The 19,280-nt window shown below is 41.7% G+C and overlaps 1 protein-coding gene across 3 annotated transcripts; it reads left to right on the top strand.

Moving 5' to 3' along the window:
• Nucleotides 1–2,545: 2,545 nt before the first annotated feature.
• On the top strand, nucleotides 2,546–19,280 carry LOC140686440 (polyunsaturated fatty acid lipoxygenase ALOX15-like). Of its 3 annotated transcripts, none has more exons than XM_072940578.1 (8): nucleotides 2,546–2,698; nucleotides 11,142–11,215; nucleotides 16,626–16,712; nucleotides 16,802–16,971; nucleotides 17,148–17,269; nucleotides 17,832–17,932; nucleotides 18,055–18,222; nucleotides 18,332–19,280. In XM_072940578.1, exons 1-8 carry the CDS (start codon nucleotides 2,695–2,697, stop codon nucleotides 18,509–18,511), a joined length of 906 nt encoding a protein of 301 aa, XP_072796679.1. In that variant the 5' UTR covers nucleotides 2,546–2,694; the 3' UTR covers nucleotides 18,512–19,280. The 3 variants fall into 3 exon arrangements, with proteins under 3 accessions (XP_072796679.1, XP_072796677.1, XP_072796680.1); XM_072940576.1 differs by having other exon boundaries at nucleotides 17,832–17,944; XM_072940579.1 differs by lacking the exon at nucleotides 2,546–2,698 and having other exon boundaries at nucleotides 11,185–11,246; nucleotides 17,832–17,944.

Genomic DNA, 19,280 nt, shown 5'->3' with positions numbered 1-19,280 from the left:
TTGGAGAAAATCTACCAGAGCATAGAGCCAACACAGAGGAAAGGAAAGCCAGTCATGGAGGGAGAGAGAGACTGAGTCCTGATGATATTGTTTGAACCCTGTGATCCAGCCACATCTGAGGTCAGACTGCTCCTGACTTTTCAAATTGTAGAAACCAATAAATGTCTTTTTCTTGTTTGAAAAGTACTTTGAATGGACTTTATGTTATACGTGTACAAAGAATCCTAAATAATGTAGGGGGTAAGGCAGTGATACAGTCTGTAGGCTAGAACACCCGGGCACCTGTGGTCTGGGTCCAAGAGATAGTGACTTAGAACAATGTGCCAGCCCATGAGTGGCATTCTCCCCAGGCAGCCTAGGATCTATGTAAGTGAGTTTGGATGTGGATTTCTTGCTCTCTTCCTAGGGTCCTTTTCCAGGCGGGACCTTCTCCTCTCAGGGGTGGCGGCCTGGCATCTCCTGTTTTTTTTCCTATTTCTAGAACCTCTTGGGGTGAGTCAGTTAGTTGAAAAGCCACTGCATCTGGGTGTGGGAAGACTCCCCAGTGACTGACCTTATATTTTCACTTTGACTCATGATTTAATATTTCCTTTTTCCTCTTATGTGTAATTGGAAGTAGAAATTCTGGTTTTTTTTTTTCCTGGAGAACTGCTTTTGGGGGGTGGGGGTGTTCAGTTTTGTTCTGCTGCCTGCTGAGTTTGGGAGGGGTGGCAAGACAGTTCTGTCCACCAGGTCACCTAGAGGAGATACTTTAGGTCTCCTTGATTTAGTGTCTCCCACTCAGTTTGCATGCGTTCACAGGTAACATTCCAAGTCTTTCCATCACTAGATAGGGCATCTGTCCACTGGTCAGCTAGTTTATGTTACTTTATAGTAACATTTGTTATCTTTTCCATAGTTCCTGGCACCTGGAAGCATTTTTTGTGAGACGCAGCAATACTTAACCGATATGCTTGAGGTGGGGTGTATTTTAAGTGTGGTCTTCTATATCTCCCTTTCACAAATCCACTCTAAAGCATCCATCTACGAGCAGTTGTGGTCTCCACCTAGCATCCAAAAGTGGCATGTAAAGCCAGTGACATTGTTAAGGTTTTACCAATTCATGTTTCAAAAATGTCAACTCCTGCTCAGGTCAGCATCAGCCAATTTTTTCTTTAATTCAGTGATTAATTTTTATAAAAGAATAGTTTTTTTAAGATAAACTTTACATTTTAGAATAGTTTTAGATTTACAGGGAGATTGTGTAAAGAGTACAGAGATTTTTGTTGTCAAGATTTTGACGTTTGTTGGAAAACTTTAATTGGGAGTTCTCTCTTGAGTTATTTGGTGGTGGCTGTGTACTTCTGGATACTGACTAAGCCAACTCTTTCAGGCGGTGGCTGGATCTCAGTCTCTCTTTCATAATCAGAGTGGGTTATATCAAGAAATCCTCTTGTTGAATAATCATTTCCCCCTCATTATATTCGTGCAGATGTGGTCACTTTCTGGTTTCAGGTGGGATACGCCTCTACACAGTTGGTGAATTAACTGATCAACACAAATAGGTCTTTAAGGTTCCACCTCTCAGTCTTTGAGGGTAATATGAAGGTATACAACTTAGGAATATTACTTTGGAGGATATATACAGACAAAGGGTCGGTGTTAGCAAGATTTGTGTGTCCATTTTGGGTATCACAATTGGATCTGACTTTCTCAGCCACCTTATACTCAAATGGCCATATTTTATAACAAAAACATACCATTGAATATTTTATTATACATTAAAATATTTTCTTCTTTTGTTATTCATCGTTATATGATTTGACGACCTTTTTTGTTTTATTGTGAAGTGATTTTTTCCCTTTTTCAGTTTTATTAGGTAGAATTATTACAGTTTGACCGCATATATACATTGTATTGCAAGTAAATACATATATACAATATACTGCATAATTTTTTTTAGTTTACCTATATGTACTGATCGTTGTTTCTAAGAACAGATTAGAGCTTTAATTTTTATAAACTTACATAGTTATCAAAAGAATAAAGCCAACTATGTAATAAGAATCAACAGAATGTGATAATCCAGTCATAAAGGACAGTCAAATGTGGTTATACATATTCAAGAAATCAGACATCTAAGTTATAAATAATAAGCAGTTCATTTGTGTCCTTATTTTTCTTTTTTTTTAGATTCCACATATAGGTGATATCATATGGCATTTTTCTTTCTCTTTCTGGTCCACTTGTGAAGTGATTTTAAATCAACTTTAATAAGGTATCATTTATGTACAATAAAATGCATTTATCGTAAATATACATTCCCATGAGTTTTGACCTTATATCTCTGACCATGAAAATATATGCAACATTTTCATTACCCCACAGTGTTCTTTTGTGCCCCACACCAGTCAGCCTCCTTGGCCCCACTGGTTTGCTTTCTGTTACCATGGGTTGAATTTGTCTTTTCTAGAGTCATATAAATAGTATCATATATACTGTTTTGTTTAGGTGGCTTTTTCTACTCAGCATAATGTCTTTGTGATTCATCTACATTATTATGGGTATCAGTAGTTCATTCCTTTTTCAAAACTTTGTATTTTGAAATATTTAAAATATTCACAGGAAATTGCAAAGGTCGGACAAAGAAGTCCCACGTGCATCTTAACGTTGACTACAGTACAAGATCGAAACCCGGAAACTGATTCTGGTACCATGGGTGTGTATAGTCTTATGCCATTCTTCATGCGTGTGGATCTGTGTAACCACCGTTGCAAATGAGATACAAAACAATTCCACTAGCCGAAAGATCTCCCTGGTTTCACATTCTCTCTTCTCCCCTCAACATCCCTGACCCTAGGCATCGACTAATTTGTTCTCCATCTCTGTAATTTTGTCATTTCTAGAATATTATGTAAATGGAGTCATAGTATGTAGCCTTTTGTGATTGGCTTTTTTTTTTCCCATTCAGCATGATGTTCTTGCATATAGTGGAATCATGTTTTTTAATCTACTGTGCCAACCCCCTAGGCCTCCTCTGACTCTGGTTGGTGGCGGGAGGGTGGTGGATGTTGGATGGAGATGGAAGTTTATGATCTCCATGTGATCTCTCCCCTGACATTTTGGAAGGGAAGCCCCATCAATACCAAGTGGGGATGAAAGTCCTAGATCTCCACCCACTCTTCTCTGAGACCACCCCCAGCAAGGGGCAGTTAGAGGTGCCTTATTCCAGCCAGGCAAGAATGGAAGTCAGGGCTCCCCGTGTAGCATTTACCGATGGCGTGGTGATGGGTCTGTGATTCTTTCCATGGTGTTTGGCTGGGATAGAGTGATTACATCTTAAAGTTTTCTGTCTTGCTGGTTTGTTCCTTTCCTCTTCCTTTTCCCAGAGGGATTTCTTGAGGATTCTTTTGTTTGTGCCCACTGGTGTTCCCAGGTTGGCAGCTTCTCCAGCACCTGGATATATAAGGCAAAAAGAAAACCCAGGGAACTCACTGCCATGTTTTTCCCGAGGTCCTAAGTTCCCTACCTGGTCTACCTTCTTATCTCTACCTTTTAGAGTCTTCTTATGTTTGTTATATATATCACGTCCATAGTTTTTAGCTGTACTTAGGAAGTATAGAAGGAAGTGTATCTATTTCATCTTCATTTCATCCCTTTGCTTTTGTTCTTGTTTTTTTGCTGAGTAATGGTCCATTGTGTTGCAGTACCACATTTGTTTGTCTAATTACCTGTTGATGCACACTTGGATTGTTTCCAGTTTTTGGCTTTATGAATAACGCTGCTTTGAATATGATTTACCACTTCTAAGAATATACATCATCAAGTCTTTGTGTGAACACATTTTCATTTCTCTTGGATAAAAACCTAGGGGTGGAATTGCTGAGTCATATGGTAAATATATGTTTAACTTTATAAGAAACTGTCAAACTGTTTTCCAAAGTAGTTGTACCATTTTACTTTCCCAACAGCAATGCTCTTCATCCTCACCAACACTTGGTATTGACAGTCTTTTAAGTTTTAGTCATTCTCATTTTAATTTGCTTTTTTCTGGTGACTGACGTTGTTGAACATCCTTTCATGTGTCTATTTGCCATTTGCATATCTTTGGTAATGTGTCTGTTAAAATATTTGGCCTATTTTGTTTTATTGGGTTGTCTGTCTTCTTATTATGGAGTTGTAAAAGTCCTTTGTATATTCTGGATACAAGTTGTTTATTAGATATATGTTTTACAGATATTTTCTTCTAGTCTGTGGCTTGTCTCTTCATTGTCTTAACGGTGTCTTTTGAATGAAACAAGTTTTACATTTTGATGAAATCTGATGAAGTCTTATCAATTTTTTTCTTTTGTAGTTGATTTTTTTTGATCCTACCTAAGAAAACTTTACCCAAGCCAGAATAAAGAAAACATTCTCCTATATTTATGTCTGAAAGTGTTACAGTTTCAATTTTTATATTGCAGTTTATAATTTATTTTGAGTTATCTTTGTATATGGTATGAGGTAAGGGTTGAGATCCATTCTTTTGTATATGGATACCCAATTATTTCAGCATCTTTTGTTGAAAAGACTAATCTTTTGTTGAAAAGACTGACCTAAATTACCTCAGAACCTTTGTTGATCAATTGACCTTATATGTGTGGGTCTATATCTGCACTCTTTGTCTACTATGCCAATATCATACTGCTAATAATATATAATACTGTTTCATATATTAATATATATTAATATGTAATAGTAGAGTAGCTTAGCTTTATAGTTAGCTAGTTCCGTAGTAAGTCTTGAAGGTTCAGGTAGTTTAAGTCCTCCAACTTTGTTCTTAGTTTTCCAAATTGTTTTGGATATTCTAGATACTTTACATTTCTATTTTATTTGAGATTCGGTGTGTCCATTTCTACAAAATAGCTGTCTGGTACTGCGCTAATCTATAGATCAATTTAGGGAGAACTGACATCTTTTTTTTTAAACTTTTTTAATTGAGTTATAGTCATTTTACAATGTTGTGTCAAATTCCAGTGTAGAGCACAATTTTTCAGTTATACATGAACATGCATATATTCATTGCCACATTTTTTTTTCGCTGTGAGCTACCACAAGATCTTGTATATATTTCCCTGTGCTATACCGTATAATCTTGTTTATCTATTCTACATATGCTTGTCTAGGAAGAACTGATATCTTAACATCTTAACTATATTGAGTCTGCTGATCTGTGAACATGGTATACCTCTCCATTTATGTAGGTGTTCTTTAATATTTCTCACAATGTTTGTAGATTTAAATTTTCAGTTCTGGTCATGTCTTGTAATTCTGAGACCAGTTTTCCCTCCTTCCTTCCTCACTTCCTCTGGCCCTCTTTATCTCTCTCTTCCTTGCCTCCTCTCTCCCTTCTCTCCTCCCTTTGTTCATTTATCCCTTCCTTCCTTTTAGTCTTTCATTCTTTTTTCCTTTTTAAATTCAGCTATATAGTACATATTTTGAATCCTTTGGCCATTTCATGAAGTTTATTGAAACTTGAAATCTGTTCTGTAGATAAATACAATTAAGTAACCTTAGAATAGAGTTAGCTAGAAGTTGCAGCCAAGCACACAGCACTACTGTGTAGAGAGGCAGTACAGGACACTCATTAAGAGTACAGGCTATGGATCCAGACATTCTGTGTTTGCAGACCTGGCTTCACCCTTACTAGATGTGTGACTCAGGAAAGTTATTTCATCTTCTTTGTGCTTCAACTTCTTTATTTGTAAAATTGTAAAAATTCTGGAGGAGCCAGAGCTGTATAATAAATGGGAGAGGAAGGAAGGGAAAAAGAAGGAAGAAAATATTTGAAGATGCAGCCCACTACCTCCATTTTCCTTTTTGCAAGGTTTCTGAGTCTCAGTCAGGCCTGAGCAGGGGGAAAGTGTATAAGCTTTGAATTAGATAAAAATGCAAATCTGATAATAGATTAGACTAGACATTTTAATATCTGAAATTATCATTATTTTAACAACCAAAGTGACACAAAAAGCTATGAAACTTGAATGCTAATTAAGCAGGTCAATTCAGTTTGTAAAAATTCATTGGACTGTATACACATATGTGTACTTTTCTATATGTACCTTGTATTTCAATAAAAATTTAACAGAAAGCCACAGGTTGTAATATAATCGAGAGGTATAGAAAGGAGATATTAAACAGCAAGTCCTAGGACGGTGGAGAGTTAAACATAAAGAGTTTTTTTTCATGTGCCTATTGGCCATTTGTATGTCTTCATTGGAGAAATGTTTGGGTCTTTGGCCCATTTTTGGATTGGGTTGTTTGGCTTTTTGTTATTAAGTTGTATGAGCTGTTTATATATTCTGGAAGTTAAGCCCTTGTCAGTTGCATCATTTGCAAATATTTTCTCCCATTCTGTAGGTTGTCTTTTTTGCTTTATTTATGGTTTCTTTTGCTCTGCAAAAGCTTGTAAGTTTAATTAGGTCCTATTTGTTTATTTCTATTGCCTCAGTAGACTGCCCTAGGAAAACACTGCTACAATTTGTATTAGAGAATGTTTTGCCTATGTTCTCTTCAGGGAGGTTTATGGTGTCTTGTCTTAAGTTTTTAGGCTATTTTGGGTTTATTTTTGTGTATGGTATGAGGGAGTGTTCTAATTTCATTGAGTTACATGCAGCTGTCAAGCTCTCCCAACACCACTTGTCAAAGAGACCTTTTCTCCATTGTATATTCTTGCCTCCTTTGTCAAGACTTAATTGACAATATCATTAGTTATCAGAGAAATGTAAATCAAAACTACAATAAGGTATCACCTCAACCGGGGGCCATCATTAGAAAGTCTACAAACAATAAATGCTAGAGAGGGTGTGGAGAATGGGAAACCCTTCTGCAATGTTGGTGGGAATGTAGTTTGGTGCAGCCATTATGGAAGATAGTAGGGAGATTCCCTAAAAAACTGAAAATTTTTTTACCCTATGATCTAGCAATTCCATTCCTGGTCATATACCCAGAGAAAACTCTAATTCAAAAAGACAATGTGCACTCCAGTGTTCATAGCATGGAGATGGTCATTCTAAGTGAAGTAAGCCAGAAAGAAAAATACCATATGATATCACTTACATGTGGAATCTAAAAAAAAAAAAGAGAGAGAGAGAGAGAGAGGACAGAAATGAACTTATTTACAAAACAGACAAAATTGCAGACATAGAAAGCAAACTTATGGTTATTGGGGGGAAAGTGGCGATGGGAAGAGATAAATTGGGAGTTTGGGATTTGTAGTTACTAACTACCATATATAAAATAGATAAACAACAAGGTCCTACTGTACAGCACAGGGAACTATATTCAATACCTTGTAATGGCCTATAATGAAAAAGAATAAGAAAAGGAATATATATATGTAAATATGTAACTGTATCACTATGCTCTATATATGAAACACAACATTGTAAATCAACTAGACTTCAATTAAACAAAGAGAGATTTTATGATTGTGCCCTACTAAGTTCTGCCCATTCATACCAGTGGCAGGTTGATTATTATCTGACCTTTTGTTGTATCCACAGTCTGGCATAGCCAGGGAAACACTAGGTATGTGTGCCTTGCTGGGAAATTTTATTATGAAATTAATGGAAAGGGTTTCAAACTGCGGAGTGACATTTTGGGACACTCATCATAGTTTCTTTTTAAATTTTTAAAATTTATTTAATTTCTTTTTTTAAAGCTTTTTTTGGGGGGGTGGTAATTAGGTTTAATTATTTAAAAATTTTTTTTGGCAGGGGGAGGTAATTAGGTTTATTTATTTATTTTTTAATAGCGGTACTGGGGATTGAACCCAGGACCTCATGCATGCGAAGCACACACTAACCCTACCCCAGCTGAGTTTCTGTGTCAATAGATTGGAGGAGACCAGTGGATTGGGCAGGGCAGTCACGAGGCTGTCATGCAAGTTCAGGCTGGATTAGGGCACTGCATGGGGTTAGGGATTAAGATTACCTTGGCACCCCCAGGCCCTACATCTCCACTGAGGATCCCTGGACACAATTATCTGCTGGGTATCAACATTTAGATATTAGAAGACAACCTCTGTCTCAACACGTTCAATCTGTCCTCATTATCTTCCTCCCCAAACCTGATCCCATTCCAATGTTCCCAATGTCTGTGAATCATTTTCTTTGTGTACTAGTTATGCAAGCCAGAATTTCGGAGTCACTTTTACCTCCTCCAACCTTTCTCAAGCCCTGTTGATTTTCTCCCTTAAATGCCTCTCAGATCCTTTATTTTCTCTGCCTCTCCACAATCTTTCCCCCTGTTGAAGCTGTCTGGGCTATTGCAGCAGGATCCTAATATGTCCGCCTTTGCCCAACTACTCCGACCTGCGTCCGATTCACTCACCGCACTAAAGTCGATTGATCTGAATTATTCAGGATTCTCATGGCTGGATCCATTCTGGTGCCTCTAGTTGAATGGCCCCGCTCTCAGCATACAGATGGTATCTGAGGGCATCGGAAGAGATGAAAGTGGCCAAGGATGGTTGTGTGAAGATGACCTCAGACAGAATCCTGGGGGCACTGGCTGCACCTAGTTGCTAGATCTAGAAATAGCCAGGATGCTTGTGATCCAATCCAGTCTCATCCACCCAAAAGGGAGTGTCCAGAATATCTAGCCAAATCAAGAAGTCTGCCCCTTCTCCACTGTATTTTTTTTTTTCTCCTCTAAGCTTTATTACTGTAAGGCTTAGCGGCTCTGAGTCACCCAAAGGACTCGCTCATCTGTCAGTCTGTTTCCATCCCCAGGTTTCTGGGAATTTGATCTCCCTCTATCCACAGTTTAACAAGAAGAGCCAGGTTGACATCATTTTCCTGGGTGTAGTTGATTGCTTTAGAGATAAGCACCTGAGTGGGGCTGGCTAATTATTCCCAAGAACTTGGAAGTAAAGGCTGAGACTTCAGCTTGGCCTGATGAGATAAGGAGGGGTTCCTGTGTCCCCCGGAAGTGCTCTGGTCCCTGGTTCCAGCCTTGTCTCAGCCTGATCTTGAGGCTCAGCTATCTCTGCTGTTGAGTTCTGTGAGTAACCATAGGTTTCTTAAAATACAATTTCCTTCACAAATTTAAGCTGGCTTAAGTGGGTTTCTGTTACAGGGACTCAAAATACTCCTTCTTGATGACTCTGAGGGAACACTGTTTAAATTCCTTTTTATATGCGTAAAGACAGCCTGCCGCTAGCCATAAAATTGTTTGTTTCTTCCTGGAGAAAAAACTAGAGATGACAGACTACATATTAAACAAATAAGCACAAAGTTCTACCCTCTTTGCAAAAGATAAATGTTGCAACAAAGGAAGAACTTCACTGTTTGTAGAATTCCTACTTGAGCTCTTTGACCATAAGTCCTCTTCAGCTTTGCTTACTTAAATTTTATTGCTATTCAAGAATTAGAGGGGAAGGAGGTTGCCCTTGAACCTGCCTGCTTGTTTTTCCTGAGCCCAAGGTAGGTAGCCCTTCAGGAAGGTGGAGCGTCAGAAATCCTCAAAGGGGTGAAAAAAAATTTATCTCAGCTGTGGAGGGTTAAAACTTGCATGGACATTATTTGAATACCTCTTAGCTCTGATTTAGCTTGGGGATGGAGGGGAGAACGTTAGAAAAGCCTTCCACGTGTGTCTGTCCCTTTCTGCGTCCTGAAATTAAGCCTAGCTTATTGAGATTTTCTTGTTTTTTGGCAAAGACCTAAAGAAACTGGGGTTGGGACTCATTGTGGGGCTCGCTTTCCTGGAGGCTTGCTGGGGCTTGCTGAGGAGGTGGTCTTAGAAGGATGGAGGGGCGCTGGTTGGGGGGAGGCTGTTGGAGGGGTGTTGGGGGAGGGGCATGGGGGAGTTGTCCCTGTCTCCCCCTTGCTAGTCTTTCGGCTGTGGGAGGCAGCCCAGTTCCCGTTCTCCTTTTTTATTTGGTGGGGGAGGGGAGTAATTAGGTACTGGGGATCAAACCCAGGACCTCATGCATGCTAGGCAGGCACTCTACCACTGAGCTGGACCCTCCCGCCTTGAGTTCCCTTACATTACAGCCCATAGGTGCTTGGAAGTACAGTTGGGAGAAACTTTGTTAGCTTTTCAATTGTATTCCTCATTTATTTCTTAATGTTCTTGTCCTTTGCATCGGATGGTAGGGTTTTTAAGATTATGCTCTGACGCGGTTTTAGAAAATGTCCACAAAGTCTTTGACATTCTGTCCACTGAAAGGTGGTGGTGGTGAGGTCTGTGTTCTTCCCTCGCCTGGAACCTGGGCAGATTTGTAACTCACTTGTAATCAACAGAGTGTGATGGAAATGATGGAAATGTGAATTCTGAGACCAGGTCGGAATAAATGCTTGCCCTTCAGCCTTGTTTCTGAAGTCTGAGCGCAGGTGGCAGAGAGGCCACGTGTAGGTGCTGTGGTCAGTATCTCCAGCGGAGGGCTCAGCAGACAGCCCACATCAGACGCCAGAGTGGGGAGTGAAGGTGTCTCCACGTGAGTCCAGCCTCTAGCAGTTGGGCCTTCCAGCCCTGGAGGCTTCCCAACGGAGGCCCCAGAGGTTGTGCAACAGAGACCGGCCTTTTCTGCTGGCCTCATCTGGATCTCTGACCCACAGAATCTGGGAGCAAATTAAGATGTTTGTTTTAAACCTTTACATTATGGGGTAACCTGTTCTAAAGCAATAATAATCAGTAAAACACACTCCTCAGCTGAGCCTCCCGCCCCTCTCTGTTCAATTAGAAGCTCGGAGGGCGGTAACTGAGAACTCATGGTCCCCGCGGGCCCACCGGCTCCCAAGAAGGAAAGAAAACGGAGGAGCCGAGTCAAGGGTTCCCTTTTATTCTTCCCCTAATTACCAGTGAGATTTCTCATTGCCCCAAGACCTGGACCTTTACATGGATGAAGCTTCCTCATCAAAGAAACATCAGGAGAAGGGACAAGTGTTCACCTCTTTCAAGAGGGTATTTTACAGAGTTTATTCTACATCTTTCCTCCCCCTCGAACTATTTCAGCTTACTCTTTTATTTCCTTTCATTTTCTTTTATTGTCATAATATAAATTATAGTAAAGTTAAAGGAATAAGTTATAATAAATTTATGTTATATAATTTAAAAGTTATAAAACTTAGTTATAATAAAAGAATAAAAATCCTTTTATTTGTTTTCTCTCATTTTAGGGTTTCTCTTCAAATGTCTCATGTTCCTTGGCTATCTCTTCCCACATGTGTGCGGAATTACAACTCTGGAAGCTGTGAGTATGCGGGCCTCATACAGGGAAATCGGTGCGTGAAAGGGCTCTGTTGTTGGGTTTACCCTCACCTGTTAGTTAGAGCAAGAAGGGCTTTTCTCTGGAGGGGTTTCATTCTGCAGAAAAGGACTGTCCCGTTTCCTGCTTCAGTAGTCTGAGCTGCTCGCAAATCTAGGAGCAGGTTAGGGAAGGACTGAGGTCCCCATCACTTGGTGTCAAGTTTCACTTAATCTTCCTGTGTTCAGTGCAATACCTCACCCCACTCCCTCTACTCAACCTGGTCTCCCCAACCCTGGAACCTCTCATTTCTTCATAAGATAAGCCTCCTGTCTCTCGCAGTGTGGAAGGTGCCAGCCTGCAAATGCGGGATTCATGGGGGTTTAGTGGTCTGGTCTCTCAGTAACACACTTCCAAGTACCTCCTCATTTTAGCTTCCTGTCTCACCTACAGTTTTTGTGTTACCTTGAATCTCCAAGGGCTAAACCTTTCCAGGTTCTGTGAGGTTTAATTGGCTCATTTCCCAGTGGGCATCCCTCTTCAAGTTAGGAAGAATAAATTGCCCAAAGCTACACATGGAACTCAGGCTCCACCTCAGGTTTGTCCATCCTCAAATCTCCATATTTCTCATTTTATAAAACCAGAATAAAGCCTGATAATCTTAATTTCAGAATATGGATGCAGGATCCCTAAATGTTAACAAACTCAATTTACCACAATATGGAAAAATATATACAAGGCAAGCAACTCAGGTCCTTCAAATGCCCAGAAGAAAAGATGAAGAGAGACCTACCAAGACACTATCATGAAATTTCAGAACACTGGGGTGAAGAGATTTAAAAACTTTGAGCTGTTTGTATATTCTGGAAATTAAACCCTCATCAGTTGCATCACTTGCAAATATTTTCACCCAGTCCATAGGTTGTCTTTTCAGTTTGTTTATGGTTTCCTTTGCTATGCAAAGCTTGTAAGTTTAACTGGGTCCCCTTTGTTTATTTTTGTTTTTATTTCTATTACCTTGGCAGACTGACCTAGGAGAACGTTGCTGGGATTTATGTCAGAGAATGCCTGTATTCTCTTCTAGGAGATTTATGGTGTCCTATCTTATGTTTAAATCTTTAAGCCATTTTGAATTTATTTTTGTGTATGGTGTAAGGGAGTATTCTAACTTCATTGATTTACAAAACAGAAACAGACTTGTAGACATAGAAAACAAACTTATGGTTCCCAAAGGGGAAAGAGAGGGGAGGGATAAATTAGGAGTTCGGGATTTGTAGATACTACTACACATAAAATAGATAAATAATAATTTTATGCTGTGTAGCACAGGGAACTATATTCAATATCTTATAATAACCTGTAATGAAAAAATATGAAAAAGAATATGTATAGATGTATAACTGAATCACTATGCTGTACACCGGAAACTAACATAAAATTGTAAATCAGCTATACTTAAAAAAAAATTTTTTTGAGGGGGGAGGTAATTAAGTTTCTTTATGTATTTTTAAGTAATTTTTCTTTTCTTTTATTTATTTATTTATTTATTTATTTATTTATTTATTTATTTATTTTTTAGTGGAGGTCCTGGGGATTGAATCCAGGACCTTGTGCATGCTAAGCACACACTACCACTAAGCTATACCCTCCCCACTCAACTATACTTTTTCATTAGAAAAATCTTTGCGAGAGAAAAAGAGAGATGGAGATCGGGAATCAGATTTGGCTCTGCATTGGTTGATGAATAACACTGGAAGTTAAGAAGACAATAGAGCAATCCCTTCAAAATTCTGAAACAGAATGATTTTCAACCCAGAATTCTCCACCCAGCTCAATTATCAACCCAACATGAGGGTAAATAAAGACACTTTCAGGTACACAAGATTGCAAAGCATTTCCCTCCCATGCATCCTTTCTGAAGAAGCTCCTGGAGGCTGTGCTGTAAACCAAGAGGAAGGCATGGGATACAACATACAGGAATCTGACACAGGAGAAAAGTGAAGGGAATCCTCAGGGCGAGGGTGATCGGAGAGTCCAGGATGACAGCTGTACACTAGATGCAGAAGGAAACAAATTCAGGTTGAAGCCGTGCAACTCCAGAGAGAGACAGGTTGCGGGCTGCCGCCCCCATGAGCCCCACTACCGTCATGCAAACTTCCTTTGGTATGATTTTTTAAAATTTTTATTTTTTTGATTTATAATGTGTTAGTTTCTGGTGTGCAGCATAGTGATTCAGTTACACACACACAGACATGCACATACTCTTTTTCAGTACAGGTTACTATAAGCCACTGAATATAATTCTCTGGGCTGTACAGTAGGACCTTGTTGTTTTATCTATTCTGTACATAGTAGTTTGTATCAGTCAATCCCAAACTTCCAGTTTATCCCTCCCTCCCCTCTCCCCTCCCCCAACTCCAGTACCATAAGTTTGTTTTCTATGTCTATGAGTCTGTTTCTGTTTTGTAAATTAGTCATTTGTGTCATTTTTTAAGATTCTACATATAGATGATATCATATGATGTTTGTCTTTCTCTGACTTAATTCACTTAGTATGATGATCTCCAGGTCCATTGGTCCATCCACGTTGCTGCCAATGACATTATTTCATTCCTTTTTATGGCCGAGTAGTGTTCCATTGTATATATATACCACATTTTCTTTATCCATTCATCTGTTGATGGACATTTAGGCTGCTTCTGTGTCTTGGCTATTGTAGAAAAGTGCTGTTATGAACGTTAGGGTGCACCATCCTGCAAACTTCTAAATCAAGGATAAAATGCCCAGAGAGTCTGGCCCAGATTTTTCTCTGTACTTCACCCACATGCTGATCACTCCTGCATGTCCTGCTGCCTGATCTGCTGTGCATACTGTCTAGAAATGTTCTGCTTTGACCTCTTCTAGGAGTTGGAGGGAAGTCACGGTCAGCAGAAAATCCAGAGCAGCCTTTCCCTCTGACTGTCTCCTGGCCGAACACCTGCAACCTGGCCTGTGCTACAGTGCTGCCACATGTCTTACCTGTGCTGACCCTGATGCCCTGTGTTACGCATCATCTTACTCAATGGTTTTCCCATAAAAGGCTCTTACAAATGCCCAAGGAAGCTGCAGCCAGACCATGACCCAGAAACATTTCAGCTTATCTTCTCTTTCAACAGTGGCAGCATCGCCCTTTCCTTACCCTTCTTGACTGATGCTCGCCACTCAGATTTTCAAAACTGAGTACTATTTCAGGATGCATATATAGGCGGAAAACTGAAAGGAAAAATGGGACCGATCACCATAAAAGTGACACAGTGGTTAGCACTGGGGGGTGTAGAGAAGACGGCAATTGAGGAGGAATAAACAGAGGCTTGGAAAGGACTGGCTATGTTTTGTCTCTCAAACTGGGTAGATGACTGTTTGCTCCATTATTACATTTAAGTTGCACAAATGATTTTTATTGCCTCTTTTATTTGAGTGATGCATTTCACAACAAACCACTTTAAAAATCAGGTGATGTTACTCAATAAGTGAGGAAATGAATGGGGATGTGCTGAACTAAGAGATGTTCATCCAGAATCTTTGAACAATGAAAACACCTGCAAAGAGAAAGGAGAGGAAGAGACATGTGTGTCTGGCTCTTACTGTTGCAGGGAACAGAGACTTGCTTAATTTAACTCAAAAAAGGAGAGGGAGGTTGTTCTGAGCCTACGTGTGGCATAAACTGAAGGATAAAACTTAGAAACCTTTTCACTCTCCCTACAGGCATCTCGGTGTCTGTCTGCTCTGTCCCCTATTGGCTATATAGTAAACCTCCTCCGAGTTTACTATATAGCCAATAGGGGATAGTAATAGCTACATAGTAAACCTCCCCCAAGTTCTTTGGCATAAAACAGCAGTCATCATTTATTTATTGGCTCCTAAGTCTGTGATTTGGGAAGGGATTGGCAGGAACAGCTCATGTCTGCTCCATGAAGTGTTGGCTGGGTCAGCTGGCCTGGGGCTGGAGGATGTGGATGGCTTTACCCATATGTGTGGCTTCTCAGCTTAGGTGTCTAGAACAGCTAGGGGCTGGCTGGACCAATCTCTCCAGCAGGGCTTCTTTACCTGGTGACTCAAGGCTCCAAGAGAAGTAAAGCAGAAGCTGTCAGGCCCCTTAAGCACTAGGTCCAGAACTGGCACTGTGTTGCTTCTGCTGCATTTTGTTGGCCAAAGTTAGTTCATACTATGGGAGGAGAAATAGACTTCACCTCTTGATGGGTAGGTAGTGTGGTGCTTACAGAGATGGGAAGGACACTTACAGACTTTTTTTTTTGCCAGAGGGAAGTAATTAGGTTTACTTATTTTTTTTAATGGAAGTACTGGGGACTGAACCCAGGACCTTGTGCGTGCTAGGCATGTACTCTACCACTGAGCTATACCCTCCCCCAACTTGGGGGCTATTTTTGGAGACAATTTGCCGTATCTTTTCTCCCACCACATACTTCTGATTTGCATATAATTTTAGTTTGCTGGTGCCTTACCTCCTCTCATGTTTTTCTGTCACCTCCACTTTATTGCTAACTAGCAAATTCTTTTTGTGTTTTTAGGTTCAAATTCTTTTTTTTTTAAATTTTTTAATTTTTTTAAATTTTTTTTGCATTTTTTATTGATTCATAATCATTTTACAGTGTTGTGTCAAATTCCAGTGTTCAGCACAATTTTCCAGTCATTCATGGACATATACACACTCATTGTCACATTTTTTTCTCTGTGATTTATCATAACATTTTGTGTATATTTCCCTGTGCTATACAGTGTAATCTTGTTTATCTATTCTACAATTTTGAAACCCCAGTCTATCCCTTCCCACCCTCTACCCACCCCGTAACCACAAGTCTGTATTCTCTGTCCATGAGTCTATTTCTGTCCTGTATTTATGCTTTGTTTTTGTTTGTTTGTTTGTTTTTGTTTTTGTTTTTTAGATTCCACATATGAGCGATCTCATGGGGTATTTTTCTTTCTCTTTCTGGCTTACTTCACTTAGAATGACATTCTCTAGGAGCATCCATGTTGCTGCAAATGGCATTATGTTGTCGGTTTTTATGGCTGAGTAGTGTTCCATTGTATAAATATACCACCTCTTCTTTATCCAGTCCCCTGTTGATGGACATTTAGGCTGTTTCCATGTTTTGGCTATTGTAAATAGTGCTGCTATGAACATTGGGGTGCAGGTGTCATCCTGAAGTAGATTTCCTTCTGGATACAAGCCCAGGAGTGAGAATGATTTCTTTCAATTATCAAAGAGCATTAAGTCAGTAGTGTCAAGGGGCCACTGGACTTCAGTCTCTGCTTTGCGGAGAGACCTGGGACCTTGCCTGCTTTGCAGCCCTTCTCTCCTGCGGGGACGGACCCCTGATGTCTTCTGATCCTGCCCTTCCCTGTTCCTTCCCTCTAGCTCCTCATCCCCCACCTGCGATACACCATGGAAATCAACATCCGGGCCAGGACTGGGCTGGTCTCTGACTTTGGAGTTTTTGACCGGGTATGAGGAGAGAAAGGGGGATCCTGGAGTTTACACTCCCCCTGCGTGTGGCAGGTGGATTTGTCTGACCCACTGGCCTTGCTCCTCAGGTGGTGAGCACAGGTGGCAGCGGCCACGTGGAGCTGCTCAAGCGAGCGGGAGCCTTTCTAACGTATAGCTCGTTCTGTCCCCCGGATGACCTGGCTGACCGAGGCCTCCTGGGAGTCAAGTCTTGTTTCTACACCCAAGATGCCCTGGGGCTCTGGAAAATCATCTCTCGGTGAGGCAGGGGGAAGACACATCTGGGGTGGGGTGGGGATGGAGGCTGGGAGAACAGGAGGTCTGTGCGCCAGTTTGGGGGCGGTGAGCCCCGGCCTGGCTGTGCCCACGAGGAGCAGAGGGCCGGCGGGCCCCCTGTCAACCACAGCCCTCTTGCCCTGGTCCCTGCGCTGGCAGCTACGTGGCGGGAATTGTGAGTCTCCACTATGAGACGGACGACTCTGTGAAAGAGGACCTTGAGCTGCAGACCTGGTGTCGGGAGATCACTGAGGTTTGGCTGCTGGGGGCCCAGGACCGAGGTGAGATGAGCCCGGAGATCTCCCACACGAGAGGTTCCTCCTGGGAACCCCCAGAATCCTCTCTACTTCTATGGAAACATTCAGAAGCATTTCCAACCCCTACAAAAACACCCAAAGCCTTCCCAAATTTCTTTTGCTCTCAACTAGAGACAGGTCCCCATCCTGTACACGGATGCAGTGGGACCAGTGGTTGTGTATAAACGTTTAACAACTGGCTCTCTAGGGGGAAATATGCCCTAATTTGTAGCCTTTGCCCATTTCCATGGTGTAAATATTCACACCGAGGCTTCCAAGGGGATGTCAGCCAGCCTGCTACATATCTGCACATTTGCCATCATTGGCTCTTGTGAGCCTGTATGAGCCACATCAGGACCCTGTGGGTGGGACCCACTCAGCAGAGCTCCCCACTGCCTCCACCCCAACCCCTGCTCATGGCACATCCCACAATAGTTACCAAGAGTCCTTGGCGTCCTTCTCGCGTCTCTTGTTCTCCCCCTCGGTCCCTCTGAGCTCTGCCTCCGTCCCTGGCCTCATAGCTTCTAACTCTCCCTCCCCACTGCAGGGTTTCCCGTCTCCTTACAGTCCAAGCACCAGCTTTGCCACTTCGTGACTATGTGCATCTTCACCTGCACTGGCCAGCACTCCTCCAGTCACCTGGGCCAGGTGCTTATCACGGCAAGCAGCCGGGCATTTTCGCCTGGAGTGGGGAGGGCCGCTGTGGGAAGGTGGGCCGCGGGATTTCCGTGCTTAGCAGACACTGACGGTAGCTATCCGCCCCTCCACAGCTGGACTGGTACGCTTGGGTCCCTAACGCGCCCTGCACGATGCGGCTGCCCCCGCCAACCACCAAGGATGTGACACTGGAGGTGGTGATGGCAACACTGCCCAACTTTCATCAGGCTTCTCTCCAGATGTCCATCACCTGGCAACTGGGCAGACGCCAGCCCATTATGGTGAGAGCCTGGTGCCCGGGTCGCAGGAAAGCGGGTGGATGCAGGGAGGTGTGGCACCCCAAACTGAGCATCAGTCCAGCTCTTAGCTGCCTTTTCCCCTCCATTCCAGGTGGCTCTGGGTCAGCATGAGGAGGAGTATTTTTCAGGCCCTGAGCCCAAGGCTGTGCTGAAGAAGTTTAGGGAGGAGCTGGCTGCCCTGGATAAGGACATTGAGATCCGGAACGCAAAGCTGGACTTGCCCTATGAATACCAGCAGCCCAGCCTGGTGGAAAACAGTGTGGCCATATGAGCACCCCCAGCCTTTGGCTGCTTCAGTCCCCTTCCAGCCAAGCCACACCCACCGCTTAGTGCTGTCAGTCTTGCCCGCCCCGAGCCCCATCCTCTTCCCAACTCCCACCCTCAAAGAGTCACCTTTTCAGTGTCTGTGCCTAGTGAGATCACACTTAACTCTGGACGCCCCACCTAGGGACCCCCGTCCTCATTTCTTCCTCCCCCTCCCCTTTCTCCTTCATCTTTCAGATCTCCCACAAGGCAGATAACAGCCCCACTGATACAAAGGGTTTCAAGAATAGAACAGGGTAATAACACAGTTTATTCTACAGGAATCAGATAGGATTTTGAACCTAAATTGAGCTTAATATCAAGAAAAATATATTTGAGACTAATGAAGGAAAAGAATGTAGTCCAAACGATCCTAAAGCAAACACTGGCAAAGAGTATACCACTCGTCTTTCTAACCAGGTAGGATTTCCCACCTGTCCTGAAACCAGACACAACACAAAGCCAATCATTAACACAGCAATTCTCAAGATTTTCATTTCATGGCCGACTTACAAAATCATCCGCGCAAGTAAGTAACTCCCAGCTGGAGGAATTTGGCTTCGGGGTTTTGCCGGCGGGATCCATATCTATAACCCCTTTGATGTTCACCTTTTGCTCCAAATTAAAATAATCAACTGGAAAAATACTGAAAACCAATCTCATCATTTTAATGAGGGACAACAAAGGAAACAATAAAATCCAACTTCGGTGTCTGATTAAAATTTTGCAAAAATAAA

This window comes from Vicugna pacos, chromosome 16 (genome assembly GCF_048564905.1).
Source record: "Vicugna pacos chromosome 16, VicPac4, whole genome shotgun sequence".
Classification (NCBI taxonomy): Eukaryota; Metazoa; Chordata; class Mammalia; order Artiodactyla; family Camelidae; genus Vicugna; species Vicugna pacos.
The sequence above is the reverse complement of the archived record's forward strand: the minus strand, read 5'-3'. Positions and strand labels throughout refer to the sequence as shown.

Bases quoted from the DNA above. Each gene is read 5' to 3' on its own strand.
- LOC140686440 (XM_072940576.1), top strand. The intron at 11,216-16,625 runs GTGAGTATGCGG...CCTTCCCTCTAG, and splicing joins GAATTACAACTCTGGAAGCT to CTCCTCATCCCCCACCTGCG. The intron at 17,945-18,054 runs GCAAGCAGCCGG...GCCCCTCCACAG, and splicing joins TGGGCCAGGTGCTTATCACG to CTGGACTGGTACGCTTGGGT.